We start from the raw sequence: 15,001 nt of genomic DNA on the forward strand, positions 1-15,001 counted from the left end.
GCTGGTGCAACTAACATATATTAAAACATATAAATTTACTTTTCATAATACTACTTCTATTTTTGAAAATCTACTTATACTTATAATATTTGAGAAAATTTCCTTGGATGGCTGTATGTCATGATTTAACCCTTCATGATAGGGTTGTGCGGCGCCGAAGGTGGGACTTATCCTGGCTGGCCGACCAGGGTAAGTCAACTGAACTCTGACAGTCTAATCGACCCCCTCAATCCATATCTGATGGAGGGCCTGTCCCGACATGGGCACGATCGACCTCATACCACTTACTGTCTGTGTAAAGTGGTTGCTCTTTAAACTGAATATCTGTAGCTACAATACCATGCTCTGATGTCTGATCCATCAGGGTCTGATACTATATAGGTAACTGATATCTGTAATATATTGTTTTTTACCGTGGTTTCTAAAATAACCACAACCCCATAAAATTTATCCAAAAATTCTAAATAAACTGACTGAAAATCTGATTTCCGTATAACTGAACTGCTGTCTGAATATCTGTATATTGGAGCGTTATGGTACTGATAAATGTGTTATTCTGAAATTACTGAAAATGCATATTTCTGAGTATACTGTACACTAAAAAATTCGTCATTCTATAAACATGCAAATATCATGGTATTTCTATTAATAACTGTAAACATGGTATTCACAAATTCTATAAATATAGTACTGTTCTGTTATCAACTCAAGCCACACAAATAAATATTAATATTATTAGGTTCTAGAAACTATAAATTTATATAATCTGAATAATAATTTGGTAAAAACATATAGTTCGTACTGAAATCGTAAAAGGGTTTCCTAGTATAGCATATTTCCCTTACCTAACTACTGGAAAGCCCCCATTGATTATCTATCCTACACTCGCAGGGTTTCCCACTCAACTCCCTGAAAACAACATTCACCAAAACAAAATATCATTATTTCTTTGTCTTCATCATTTTCTACAACTGTCAGAAGGCCAAAAACTAAATAAAAGGCCTTACCCTGATTCTAGGAAGAAATTCAACTTGATCCCACCGATGATCCGCCCCAGCAGACTTGAAGAGAACTCCGTCAGGAGCGTCGTGGTGGCCTCAGATTGTCGATCCAGTGAACGATAGGGCCAAAATTGAAGAAAGGTGGAGGAGAGTTGGTAGGAGAGAGAGAGAGAGAGAGAGAGAGAGAGAGAGAAAGTTTCTGTTGAAAATTCTGCATAGAAATCCGAGGTTTACACTATTTATACTTCGACCTTCGTCGACGAGCAACATCATCTCGTTGATGAGTCTAAGAAGCAATTCGTTGACGAGCTCTCCCCTTCGTCAACGAAATTCAAAATCGCCCAAAACATCCTCTCGGTATCTTCTCGTCGACAAAACATGCCCTCGTCGATGAGACCCTCTTGTACCTTTGTCGAAGAATCCCCTGTGTTCGTCGACGAGACATGAGAAAATTCCTTGGGTTTTATATGCAAAGTGCAATGTCGTCGACGAACGCAAGTCGACTGCCTCCTTCTATTACTGTTTTCATTTCCCTCATTCTTTATTATTTAAATATCATTATTTTTCGGGTCGTTACATATTAATTAGGTTTAATGGTATTTAATCATGTAACTAGGGTTGGCCTCTTGTTCAACCTCTCTTTCTCTCTCTCTCTCTCTCTCTTTGTAATTGTATCTTGTATTGAAGTATGAACATTAACACATGTCATATCATTGTTCTTGAATGAATAGGATCACAGTAAATAGTCCTTTATCTCTAATTTTAGAAGAGTAAAATTTTTAATTCGAAAAAGAGTTATAAACTCAATATATATTAGAAAAGCCTTAGAAAAGTGTTAAGACACAGCTAGTTTCATTTGCCAAATCAGGATCGCTTTAAATATGCTCCGTTGATACTCAAATAATAAATACTATTTTTTTTTTCACTTTTGTAATAGTGCTTCCTCCCCACTCATGTGATTGTTCTTGGACAATGTTTCTATGACCTTCCACCCATTTTGTATTTGTATTCGACAATGGTGTTATTCTCTATGAACATATGAATGAAAAGCTCACGCCTTGGGGTTTGTAAACAAACAATCAAATTTTTTATCACTTACATCCATAGAAAAGTGCAACTCAAGTAGTCAACAGGTAAGCCGGTACCCAAACCAAAACCTTCTACTCTCTAAACCATTACATAAAAAAAGAACTATTTTACCATCCTGCCACTCCATTATCTCTCTCATTGGGGTAACTTCCAAGGTGAAATTACAATCCCAGCCCTACTGGAGCAAGAAGCAAATCTTTCATTTCAAATCGTGGTAAGTTTTAAGAAGGGCCCTAATCAGTAATGATCAAAAAATGGGAGTGCGGAAGTCAGTCTCTCTCCCAAAACACCTTCATTAAGCCAAGCAGCATATGATTCTATGCTTCCTGTCCAGCCTAATCCTGGTCACCATTTTACCTTTTCTTCTTTCCTTAAATAGAGATCCCTTCTGTTCCCAAGCACGGTGTCTCTTTGATCCCTCCAAATCTCCAATGCACTCACTTACCCAAAAAATATTTTGCGAACATAATTACTCGGAGGAGAAAAGGAAGCGTTGTTGGTGGGATTCTCTTCTTTCTTATATTTTTGCTTGTCATATTTAAGAGGGTTTCTGAAAATGCAAAGCTTAAATCTTCTTGTTTTTGCATTCCGCGCTTCCATTTTCAACTGAAAACAATGGGTAGAAGTTGGGTCATTTTGCTCCTAGTGGTTCTCTGTTGTGGGTTCTGGTCAGTTTCAGCTTCAGCTTCGGTTAGTCCTCCTGCAAGTGAGTGTATAAAGCTTGCACCTTGTCTGTTTTTGCTTCTCTTTACCTCTGCGCATTAATTTTTGTTTTGCCATGGCTCTGCTTGTTATCTTGCAGAAATCATCACTGGGGTTGTCTCCAATGTGGTCTCTGCTCTTGTTAAATGGTTGTGGTCACTGAAATCTACCACAAAAACTGGTAGTGTTCTTCCACATAACTCATTTTATTGTGTGCTTGTTTTTAATGTCGTTTTATATTGAAATGGGGCTGTTCTCTGCAATAGTCGGACTAATGGGGTTAATGGTTTCAAAATATTCAGCCTCTTCTGGTCGTTCTTTAATGAAATTTGAAGATGGATACACTGTGGAGACTCTATTTGATGGAAGTAAGCTGGGAATCGACCCATACACAGTTCAGACATCTCCAAGTGGAGAGCTTCTGGTTTTGGACTCTGCTAACAGCAACATCTTCAAGATTTCAACCCCATTATCACGTTGTGAGCTACTTTCGCCATCATCATTGGAATTACGATTGGTTTAACTGTTCTTTTACTTCTTTTAACTCTGCTGTCAATTTGCTGAGAAGTTAGGTATTTTCAAATATATATATATATATGGTTCTGCCTTGTTCATGATTTGTGTCCAAACACCCAATTAAAGTCCCTAATCAATCAGGGCCTAATCATTCTTAGTGATTCTTTCGGTCCGGATAGAATATCAACTTCGTTATTGTTGTATATATCAGAAAGGGTGTTCAATTTGCTTTTGTTTATCATAAGACTCCACTTTTCCTAAAGTTCAGTAGGACTTTTACGCAGTTATAGTTCCATCTTTTGTGAAATAGACTTGCAGTCATTCACTTATTTTTGGGAACCAAGTTTCTCCAATGATAGGATATAATCTTTTTAGTCCTTCATCCATAAGGCTTTTGTGCATTTCTACAGTTAATCCTTTGTCTGTTTTACACTCATTTCGTATATGCCAACTTTTCTAAACTTCTACAACAAGCAGTCTCCCATTTTTAAAGTTATCAAATCTTTTTTTCCTTAGTTAAAAAACAAAAATAAAAAAGATTATAGGTTTGATGGATTTTCTTTAGAAAAATCAAGCCGACAAGCTAGAAGATGCAGAATAATAGGTTCTATTTAAACTATGTGCTACATTCTTTAACCTTGCTTTTTTCATGAAACTAGTGTAGACAAGATCCTGTTTGGATTTATACGTTCACCCAGATTTCCATATTTCGCCAGCTGTCTGAACCGGTTGCTTTTAAATTTATAATCTGGTTAATTGTTCTCCAAGTTTAACCAGTAGAACTCTCATTTATTTATCTTAATATGATGGAATGAACTGTAGACAGCAGGCCCAAGCTGATCGCTGGATCACCTGAAGGGTACTCTGGGCATGTAGATGGGAAGCCAAGAGAGGCAAGGATGAACCACCCAAAAGGCCTTACTGTGGATGACAGAGGAAATATTTATGTTGCAGACACCATGAATATGGCAATCAGGAAAATCAGTGATACAGGTGAATTTGCAGATACCTGCAATCATTTTCCATGTTTAAGCAATAAAGCTTTTGTACAAGTATGGTGTTAAAATGATTGAAGAAAATTTAAGCAACAATATTTCTTGCTAATTATCATCATTTTGAAGAATTTGTCATTGAATCTATGGATCTACTTTTGACAGTTGATAAACTACTGGGATCACCTTCCCCCTCTAATCTCCTTTCTGCACTACTCCCAAGCCCCTTGCTTCCACACACAAGTGTAAAAAAAAAAAAAAATCTGTTAATCTTGAATTCATCGTCAATTTTTGAGCTACTACTAATGGCTACGCTTATTGCTGCAGGGGTTACAACTATTGCAGGAGGAAAGTGGGGCCGAGCAGGAGGTCATGTTGATGGTCCGAGTGAAGATGCAAAATTCTCAAATGATTTTGATGTGATTTACATAGGAAGTAGCTGCTCTATTTTGGTTGTAGATAGAGGAAACCAGGCAATTCGAGAGATTCAACTCCAAGAAGATGACTGTGCCCATCCATATGACAGCAGTTTCCATCTAGGTAAAGCATCACTGTCAGTCCTGTTCATTGTTCTTCCGATGTGGTGTTTGCCGCCTCCATGCGAGGAGGGCTGGAGGGGGTGGATTGGTTGGTCTTCACCAGTCTTCGATTGCCTTGTAGAGGCTTAAAATGCATTTCAAATCACTGCAGGGATAGTGGTGCTGGTTGCAGCTGCGTTCTTTGGTTACATGCTAGCATTGCTGCAACGCCGAGTTAGCACAATGTTTTCTTCCAAAGATGTAAGCCGTCCACGCTCTTCTATACTTGCTCTGTCTTGCTATGACCTTAACTGACGAAATCTTCTCCAGGTCCCTTGTTTGTGTTTGCATTTTGAAAGAAATCTCTCTGATGACACTGCAACGAAGAAAAAAAGAATCCATGAACTAGAAAAGATTAAAAAAAAAAGGGTTTTGAAATACCACTGGCCTTTTGTCTAATTGCTTCATTCTAGATAGAAACAATATTTCTTCCTAGACTGCATTGTTCTTCCCCCACTGAGACCTGTCTACCGCGTTTTCCAAGTTGTTAGTTGTATATTTCATTTCAGTATTCAAATCCAAATATCAAATGTTCTTGGCAGCAAGTAATTCCCGAGTCTTGACATTTTTATTAGTATGGAAAAAAAAAATTTCATCTGCCAATTCCCCGTGCACAAGGAAAAAAACTATTCTTGGAACTTATGTTCTCTCCACAGATACATGTAGTTTTTTATTTTTATTTTTTCTTTTATAGGATGCAAGAACTCCGATGCAGTATGGCACACCATCAATGTCATATCAAAGACCTCATAAATCAATTAGGCCTCCTTCAATTCCAACTGAGGATGAACCAGAGAAAGCAGAAGAGGGTTTCTTTGGTTCATTAGGGAGGCTTTTTCTCAATACGGGTTCATCTGTTGCTGAAATCTTTGGAGGATTATTTTCTGGTTCCAAAAAGAAGCCAGTCTACAGTCAAAACCGGCTGGAATACCAGCAGCCATTCAAACATTCAAATGCATGGCCGTTGCAAGAGAGCTTTGAGATTCCAGATGAAGATGAGCCCCCACCATTGGAAACCAGAACCCCTACACCTAAGAGAAACTACCCATTAATGGTTAAGGACCCAGATAAGAACAGCCAATTTAGGCAAAGCCGAAATCTTTACAGCGCGTGGGATGGCAACTGTCACCAACAGCAACAGCAGCAGATGCAGCCACAGCAGCAACAACAACAAAGGCAGCATCACCAGAAGCATTACTCTTCCAGCCCTCAAACTTATTATGAGAAGAGTTGTGAGACAAATGAGATTGTGTTTGGGGCAGTTCAAGAACAGGATGGGCGACGCGAAGCCATGGTGATAAAGGCTGTTGACTATGGAGATCCAGTCTACAATCATCATAACATTCGGCCCCGAATCAATTATATGGGTTACTCGCATGGCTATTGATCACTTACACCTATGAAGTATGAAGATGATGTTTCGGGGAGAAGAATGTTGGTAGAAGGTTTTACTTTAAATGTTATTTTTTTTCCCCTTTAAAGCGGAATTTGTTATGAAAGTTTATTCCCTGAATGAATGTGCAAGAAAGTAATATAAATGAGCAAGATCTTCTTTCTCCTTTTGACCAGAAATCAGGAGATCCAAATCAATCTCTCTCTGCATTGTCTTCAGGCCTTGTTTGAACGTTTCTCTGTTCCCAAAATGTATTTACTGCCTACAGTAGGACAATGATAGAAAAACCTCCTAAGCTTATGGCATTCATTTGTGGAAAATATTTTTATTTTTAATTTTCCAAAAAGTTATAAAAAGTATTATAGACACCCTATTTTGTCAAGAGACTTATATAACAAAATTTGGGTAACATTTTTATTTCATAAAATGAGAAAATATAAGAACATAAAAAAAATATAGGGAAATTTAGTTTTTTTTTAAACATTGAAAATGAAAAAAAAATAGAAAAAGGGAAAAATGAAAAAAAAAAAAAAAGAAAAAGAAAAAAAAGAAGGTCGAATTCTCCAATTCTTCATGTTGGCACCTACACACACCCACAAAAGAGTTACTTAGGTGATATATCCTAAATATATATTCATCTGCCATAAGGAGCATTAAGGTGTAGCAACAATTAGAGTCATTATTTGTAATGTCCCGAATCCTTAAAACCCGGTCCGGTGCGTTATTCCTAAAAATCCTAATAATCCATAAATAAATACCATGTACGCAGCGGAAAACATAACTATGATCCTCAATCATAATAATAAATACCAGAGTTTACTATTTCTATCCATACACCAAAATACATCATTTATCCACCTATATTCTAATATATACACATATCTCCAAAAACAATCAGTATTCACAAACACTAGTATGTTTCACAACTATCCATAAATTTCAGAAAACTTAAAACATAGAACATAAATATACACATCCCAAAGTATCGTCAAAATGTTTATACCATTTCTCTATCTATAACCCCAAAAAATGCTATATCCAACTCAAGCTGTAACGACCCGAATTTAAAAATGAAACTTAAATAATAAGGAAAGGGAAATGGAAACCGGAAATAGAAGGAAACCGTAGACTTCGTTGACGAACGCTGAGCGTTCGTCGACGACATTGCATTTCGAAAGAGAAAAAAAAAAAGGGGGAGTTTCAGAGCTTCATCGACGAATCCCATGTATTCGTCAACAAAGGCTATAGAAAATTCGTTGACGAACACAAGGGCTCGTCGACGAGAAAATACCGAGAGAGGGTCCTAGGTAGCCTGAATTTCGTTGACGAATACAGGGACTCGTCGACGTAGAACGGGCTCGTCGATGAAATCTTGTTTTATAAGGGGGAAAAATACGAGGAAAAATATCATTTTTGATGAAACCTCTCTCTCTCCTCTCTCTCCTCTCTCTCTCTCTCTCTCTCTCTCTCTCTCTACGGTTCTCTCTCCCTTCTCTCTACTTTTTCGGCCCCACCAGTCGTCAGATCGACGATCCGAAGTCACCACGACGCTCCTGACGGAGTTCTCTCCAAATCTACTGGAGTGGATCGTGGGAGAAAGCTAGTTGGAAATCATCCCAAAGTTGAGGTAAGGCTTTTTAAGCCATATTTGGTCTTACGCTAGTTAGAAGAAATGTTGTGCGCATGAAAATACTGAAGTTTAATACTGGGGGTTTTCAGTTTCAGAGTATTGGTCAGGAAACCCCTCAGGTGTTAAACTTGAATGCTTTCGGGTGAAAACTTTCTACCCAATATTTGAGTTTTTAGCAGTTAAGGAAAATATTGTATGCTTCGAAATACTGAACTTTAATTCTGAGATTTTTCATTTTCAGGGTGTTGAGTTAGGAACCTTGCGGGTGCGAGGCAATTTTATTAGGGGCTTTTTAGGAATCAGGTAAGGGGATAAACTAAGCTAGTTCTTTTTGTAATATGTATGTATATATTTATGACACTCGTTTTCAGGAAAAATACATATGTTATGTATATGTTTTATACTTGAGAAAACCCAATTGAAAATAATGATGTGTTGTATACGTGGAAAACTGGTTTAATGTGGCATGAGTAGTAATGATTATGACATACTATTGTTCTGGGAATGTGGTGATATGGTTATTATGATGGGAAAACCTGCTTAAAAGCCGAGATTTTTATGATGAGATTTTGTGTGATTTGCCGGCGTACAGGTCGTGCCATGTGATGTGAGTTGCCGGCGTACGGGTCGTGCTATGTGATGAGATTTGCCGGTGTACGGGCCGTGCGATGTGATGTGATTTGCTAGCGTATGGGCTGTGCTATATGTAGCTGGTGTACGGGCCGAGCTATGATATAATGTGTAATACCAGTGTACGGGTCCATGATTTTCATGATACACTTATATATGTAAAATGATATGATTAATGTGAAAATGAAAGATATGATATACCTCTATATCACAATTTCAGTATATGTATATGATATCAGAACCTGGTTGGCTTGGTTTAGGCTAACACTTGCACGGTACCGTTGTTATGTGTCCATGGTCCTCGTAATCATGATATCTGTGTTAACGCCGCTGTACGGAGTGGTGTGAGATTGGATGGTCGGTGTGGTTATATTTGAGGAGTGTGCTGTTATCGCCCCTGGTGTGTGGACCAGTCTGGGTAGACCCATCGGACCTACAGACTAGACTATCGACTTGACAGTGGTCGGCCAACCATTGTCAGATCCTGCCTTCGGGCCACACAACCCACTCATATGGGGGTAATACATGACAACAGCCAGCTAACCTACCATGATGTTTTTATGTTATTATTATGATATAAGATGAGAAATGTTTATGAAAATGCAGTATGTTCTGCTATGTTTTGATATGCGTATGTTTTCCCATATTTGTTAAACAGTATTGGATATGATATGTATGTTATATGTAGAACACAGATTACTCATATTGCCACACACTAGTATTAGTTTATTTCCCTTACTGAGAGGTGTCTCACACCTAAAATTCATACATTTTTCAAGGGCCCCTGATAGGAGAGCGGGAAAGGCCCCGCTGAACTAGATCAGTTGTTTGCCCTCATTGAAAGGGTAAGTTTTGGTAGGGATAGTATGGTTTTGTGAGAATTGTCCCTAGATTTCATTTTTGAGATGTATATATGGGAGTACAGTGACTGTAGTAACTCTGGTACATTGTGATGTATGTTATGATGAAATGAATATGATTATATATTTTCTACTGCGTAGGCTTCTGCTGTATGTTGTGTTTTATCCCTGGTACCCATGGATCCAGGTGAATGGTGACCTACTGAGTTGGATGTGGGATTTGTGTTATTGATATAAAATATATATATATATATATATATATATATATATATGTGTGTGTGTGTGTGTGTGTGTGAAAAATGAGCAGGTCGTGACACAAGCTCTCTAAGCTCGATCTCGTGGCGGTCTTGAAAAAGATAAATTTATATTCAAATGAGACACATCTCAGTAAGGGAAGCAATATATATTAAAACAGCGTGTGATCAACATGAGATTATAATCAACATTTTAATATCATTTGCAAACCATTAACATAAATTCTTTAAAAAGAAACCATTTTTTGATCCTATTCAAACACATGCAAAGTATTTACCCACGAGACCACTCAAGAATAGGGGTGATTATTTGCACATACAAGTAACACCCCTCTGCTCTGATACATTAAGCAACCCAAAGGTCACAATTGAAGCATACCAGGGCACTTACCTTACTCAACAAGCCCTCAAGTGATAGATAAATCTCGTACTCACACAATTCATGTAATAGTTTACCAGTGAAGGCCCCCGAGAATAGGGAAATCTACCCGCCCATACAAATAGTTTTTCTCTACCCTAGTACGTTCTGTAGCCTACTGCTACATCTGATACTACTAGTGCACTCGCCTTCCTTAGTAAGCCCTTAGGCGAAGAGTTTGCCTCGCCCTAATGTAACATGTTCTACTAACATAAATACTTGATAATACTATAATACATTATTCTATCTATCGTTATTCAACCATCCATAACTGTTCATGTTCATAACTTTAGCATTTCATAACATTTCGCTTTACGTAATTGTTGACCTTATAGGTTACTCCTGGTTTTGATAATGACAAATACTCATGTATTTAATGAATATCTAGTTCATGTGTAGGTCTATATTAGCAGATATATTGATGGCACGTGAAAGCTTAAAGTTGGAAGACCCAATTCACATTGTACTCTATTTCATGTTGTAATATAATTCATATGCAAAAGGTCTGTAATAGTAAATAGGGTTTGGTTTGTAATAAGCTCACACACATCACATGTATGATCTAATAGGTAAGCTCAAACAAACCATAAACTAAAAGTGACCATAGAATGAACTTAAGGGTTCAGTCGACCGACATCGGATTCTTTTAGCGTCTTTAAATTGGACAAAGATGACCCTAGGACACACACCATTGCACCTATGATTGTTAGGCACTTGAATAGGGTTTATGTGATTCAAAATAGGATCGAAATGCACACTTGGTGCACTTTCGGTCGACTAGCCAAGGTAGTTCATTCTGCCCCACTTAACCGAAATAGGCCTGGGTCAACAATTGACCAAGGTCCTGGTCGACCAAACCAGTGTAGTTCAAATCCCTTGGTCGACCGAAACCCCCTGAGGTCAACAAATTGACCATTTGGTTGACCGATCCAAATTTGTATTGTAACTATCTGGTCGACTGAGGGTCCTTGGGAGAAAACCCAACTGTTTGGTCGACCGAAACATTCAGTTCAAAATGGCCTGGTCAACTAAACCTCTAGTAAAATGGAAAATCGCCCACTTTCGGTCGACCAAGTCTTCAGTTCAAAAATGTCCTGGTCGACCAAACCATATGAACTCTGGTCGATCAAAATGGTTCTGGTCGACCAGACCTCTCGGGTTGCCTTGATTTTTATCGCGGTTAAACATTTTTTAAACAAGGTTAAAATATTTGAAATGTCATTAAACTTTGCTAATAATTCCTAATACGTCCCCAACAGTCAAAAATCATGGGGTGTCTATATATACCCCTTCATTTGGGAAAATTAAGGATATGATTAGCAAACAAAAACAAAAATTTTCTCTCAATAAAAAATACTCTCTTCTATTCCTACCACTCATATTCTCACTCATACAACTCTAGCTTACCTTTTTCAAGTTTCCATATCCTCTATAAGTGTGTTGAGTGTTTGTGGGAAGAGGTTTACTCTCTCATTGTTGTGAGATTGATTTGATTTTCATTGAGAGCTAAACCTAAGTGTTCTTAGGGGACTTTGCTCATAAGCCTATCCTAAGAAGACTCGTCCAAGCTTCTGAGTGTTGCATTCGTATTGCAATATCTTAGGAAACTTGTACTTGTTTTTGGCTTGTAAAAATATTTTAAAACTTACTCAAATATTTTGTGGAATCTTTATTGATATATTTGTGAAAAGATATTTTTGTTTGTTATATTAATCTTTGTGGCAATATTTATTCAAGTACATATCATTTGCTGAATACAAAGATTGCATAGCTTTTGCCAACCAAGCATATACACTATATTCGTGATTGACATATTCTGCTCTATGAAATATTTGAAACTTGAGTGATATCTTTGTTTGAGCACCTTGATTGAGAACATATTGAAATACAAAGATTGTTTGTTGACACTCTCACGTACGCATTACACTGATAGAAAATACCTTTGAGAGTTAAACTATCTAGACCACACCGAGCTTACATATTAAATCATTGTGGTATATGTGATTGAATGCATTGGGGTACAAATCTGCTTTACATGAAAGCAATTTTATATTGTACCATTTGATTATAAATCTAAGTGATTTCAGGCGTGGCCTGAGTAGGCGGTAATCTAGTCCGATAAGGATTGTTGTAAAGGTTGAGGTCAGCCCTGTGCTAATTGACCTAGTTTGTATGGGTGCCTCTCTGTGATACCCCATGGATGAAAGACTTAAAAGATTAGATATTACTACCCATATCAACAAGGTGCACCTTTCTTTTCAAGAGCTTTCCCAAAAGAATTCCATAGTTAAGCTTGCTTGGCTTAGAGCAATCTTGGGATGGGTAACCACCTAGAAAGTTTTCTCAGGAAGTGTGTAAGTGAGGACAAAACACACTGAAAAGGATACGTGTTGGTTTGTGGGGCCAGTCATTAATATGATAAGGCCTGCCCCCTGTTGTCTGGTCCAAGTGGAGGAGGAGAGATGCAGTGCTCCCTAGCAGACCCAGGTTGGGGCGTTACACGCTCCACCTGGTTAAATGAGCAAGTGATAGTGGTAATCCTTATACTTGTTAGCCAAGGCAGGAATGTAGGCAAATTGGCCGAACCTCGATAACATTTCTGTGTGTCACTCTTACTTTAGTGTTTTTCTAATGCATGTGTTGTTAATTAAATTGCTTCATTTAATTTCTGATATATTTATATTACTCGTACTAGATTGATCATAGAGTTGTGAACATACAGTTGTTAGGAGGAATACATAGGAGATAAATTTTAAAAAATACCAATTCACGCCCCCTCTTGGGATCACGGTAAAGCTAACAGTAACCTTTCACATTTTACATCATTCACATTTCATATTTCATATCCATTTCATTCATATTTACAATTCATTTCATTTTCATTTCATTCATTCGTACTACAACTCCTTTTAGTTGTACATCAATTAGTTCACATAAAAATGCGTTAGAATCTGCTAACACAGCTTCTTTTAACTGTCATCAATTAGTCTACAGCTCCTTTTAGATGTCATTGTATACATGATTGCATTATCAAAGATAAGCAACATAATCCTTATAAAATTTCATTATCAACACATTTCTTACATAACCTGCATCTCATAAATATAACATATGTTTACACTGCACTACCATCTACTCATGCCACAAAATTTTGCAGTAAAATTCATACATTGCCTATAAAATAAACCAACCAACATTTAACGTTTATAAACTAAAAATATACCTTCATTTCTTACATAATTATCCTGAAAATAATTTCCCCTTTCATCAGTTCATTTTCACATATACATAGTTAAATAAGCAACTCTAAGCTTAGAAAACATAATTTACATGGTTGGCATTTTCTACCCACATGAAAAGATATATATATATATATAACATAGTCCATTTTCATTTAATTCATAAAAACCTAATTTAATATATATATTCCCCTTGCCTGACTCCTTGAATTACACCAACAGGTATCCCAAACTGATGTCTGTGATGCTCACCCTGACCCTAGTTCAAAAACCCTAGTTTGATTAAATAATTCCCAAATAAACTACTATTTTAGCAATTTCTTAATTTATAAACATTAAATAAACCCTTAATAAACCAAAATTGAGAATCTAAATGCTTACCTCAACTTAGGAGAGTTTTCCAAAAAGCCTAGTTTAGAAAACTGATCCGCTAGATACGTAGAGAATCTTCCCTAGAACACCGTAGTGACCTCTGATCGTTGATTGGAGCTGAATCTGGGCCGGATTCTTAGAGGGAAGGGAGAGAGACAAGTTTAGAGAGAGAAACATGAAGGAAAAATGATTTCCTTCATGCGTAAGCTACCTTAGATCCTTATATACTCGTCTTTGCCACTTGGACTCGTCGACGAGAAGATAGGACTCATCAACGAACCACTGAAGAACACTCATCGACAAGGCTGTGAGCTCATCGACGAGTTTCAAAACATCTCAAACCCTCTCGATTAGTCCTTGTCAATGAGACATGCATACTGTGACGAGGCTCACAAGGTCTCTCGTCGATGAGAAAATCCTGCTCATCGACGAGCACCTATTGGTTACCTTTCTACAATTTCTTTCCCTTTCTTCTATTTCCCCTTTACGTTTTATTATCTTTCTTATTATTTTAAATAGTTAAAATTCTTCGGTTCGTTACATTATCGCTCAAGGACAACTACTCTAAAGAGGTCCACCCCATGCAAGCTAGAGCGATCCACGCCTGCATCACATACCGTTGTAATTGGTTCCTTAAAAGTCAGAGCAATTCACACCCATGCCATAGCTCACCAATAAATATCCATACACCCTCGGGTCAACTTCGGCTACTATAAGTAGGGGCTTAGGCTAGAGGTCAAGGTAAGTCATTCTTAACCCAATCTTACTATTGCAGTCAACCTCTTTGAAGCGTTCCCTTACTTAGGCATCAGAGTGATCCCCCAGAGTACACCTCAGGTTCTCCAAGCCTGCTTTGTTTTCACCTTTTTCTGGTCATCGAAAGTCAGAGAGCAATGTCGCAAGTTATCACCATTTTTATCCTGCAACAGTTGGCGCCGTTTGTGGGAACCGCTTTTGAGAGGTGCTTATCTTACTTCTGACCTCCACTTCCTGAATAATGACAACAACCCATGGCTCAAGCTCCGGCCCGCCATTGGTAAAAAATCACCCTAGTCCGTTCATTCCACGCCTGGAGATCATTCAGGGGTCACCAGGGAGGAATTCCTCACCTTCCAAAGGAGAATGGAGGCCTCTCAAAAGAAGATGGAGGATATGTTCAACCTACTCTTACAACAAAAGAGTAAGGAAGAACATGTCCCTCGCCAACAACAGGTCAGCCCCAACTCACCTAAGAAAGCAAAGAACTCGAAGGAGAGTGAGGAAAAAACTAACCTCGCTAAGAAGATGGAAGACGCAAACAACGTAGGAGTAAATGAGCAAAGATCAA

The 15,001-nt window shown here is 37.8% G+C and overlaps 1 protein-coding gene across 2 annotated transcripts; it reads left to right on the top strand.

Annotated features, from left to right (window-relative positions):
• The first annotated feature begins 2,498 nt into the window (after nt 1-2,498).
• LOC131168187 (uncharacterized) lies at nt 2,499-6,464 on the top strand. Of its 2 annotated transcripts, none has more exons than XM_058127466.1 (7): nt 2,499-2,796; nt 2,893-2,973; nt 3,095-3,271; nt 4,131-4,301; nt 4,628-4,840; nt 4,991-5,079; nt 5,573-6,464. In XM_058127466.1, the coding sequence occupies exons 1-7, from the start codon at nt 2,706-2,708 to the stop codon at nt 6,263-6,265; spliced, it is 1,515 nt and encodes a 504-aa protein (XP_057983449.1). In that variant the 5' UTR covers nt 2,499-2,705; the 3' UTR covers nt 6,266-6,464. The 2 variants fall into 2 exon arrangements, with proteins under 2 accessions (XP_057983449.1, XP_057983448.1); XM_058127465.1 differs by having other exon boundaries at nt 2,502-2,796; nt 2,893-2,976.
• The last annotated feature ends 8,537 nt before the right edge of the window (nt 6,465-15,001 follow it).

This window comes from Malania oleifera, chromosome 11, assembly GCF_029873635.1.
Source record: "Malania oleifera isolate guangnan ecotype guangnan chromosome 11, ASM2987363v1, whole genome shotgun sequence".
Taxonomy (NCBI): domain Eukaryota; kingdom Viridiplantae; phylum Streptophyta; class Magnoliopsida; order Santalales; family Ximeniaceae; genus Malania; species Malania oleifera.

Coding starts and splice junctions, on each gene's coding strand:
- LOC131168187 (XM_058127465.1), top strand. CDS start 2,706: ATGGGTAGAAGTTGGGTCATTTTGCTCCTAGTGGTTCTCTGTTGTGGG. Junction 2,797..2,892: donor TTCGGTTAGTCCTCCTGCAA/GTGAGTGTATAA, acceptor GTTATCTTGCAG/AAATCATCACTGGGGTTGTC. Junction 3,272..4,130: donor TTCAACCCCATTATCACGTT/GTGAGCTACTTT, acceptor AATGAACTGTAG/ACAGCAGGCCCAAGCTGATC.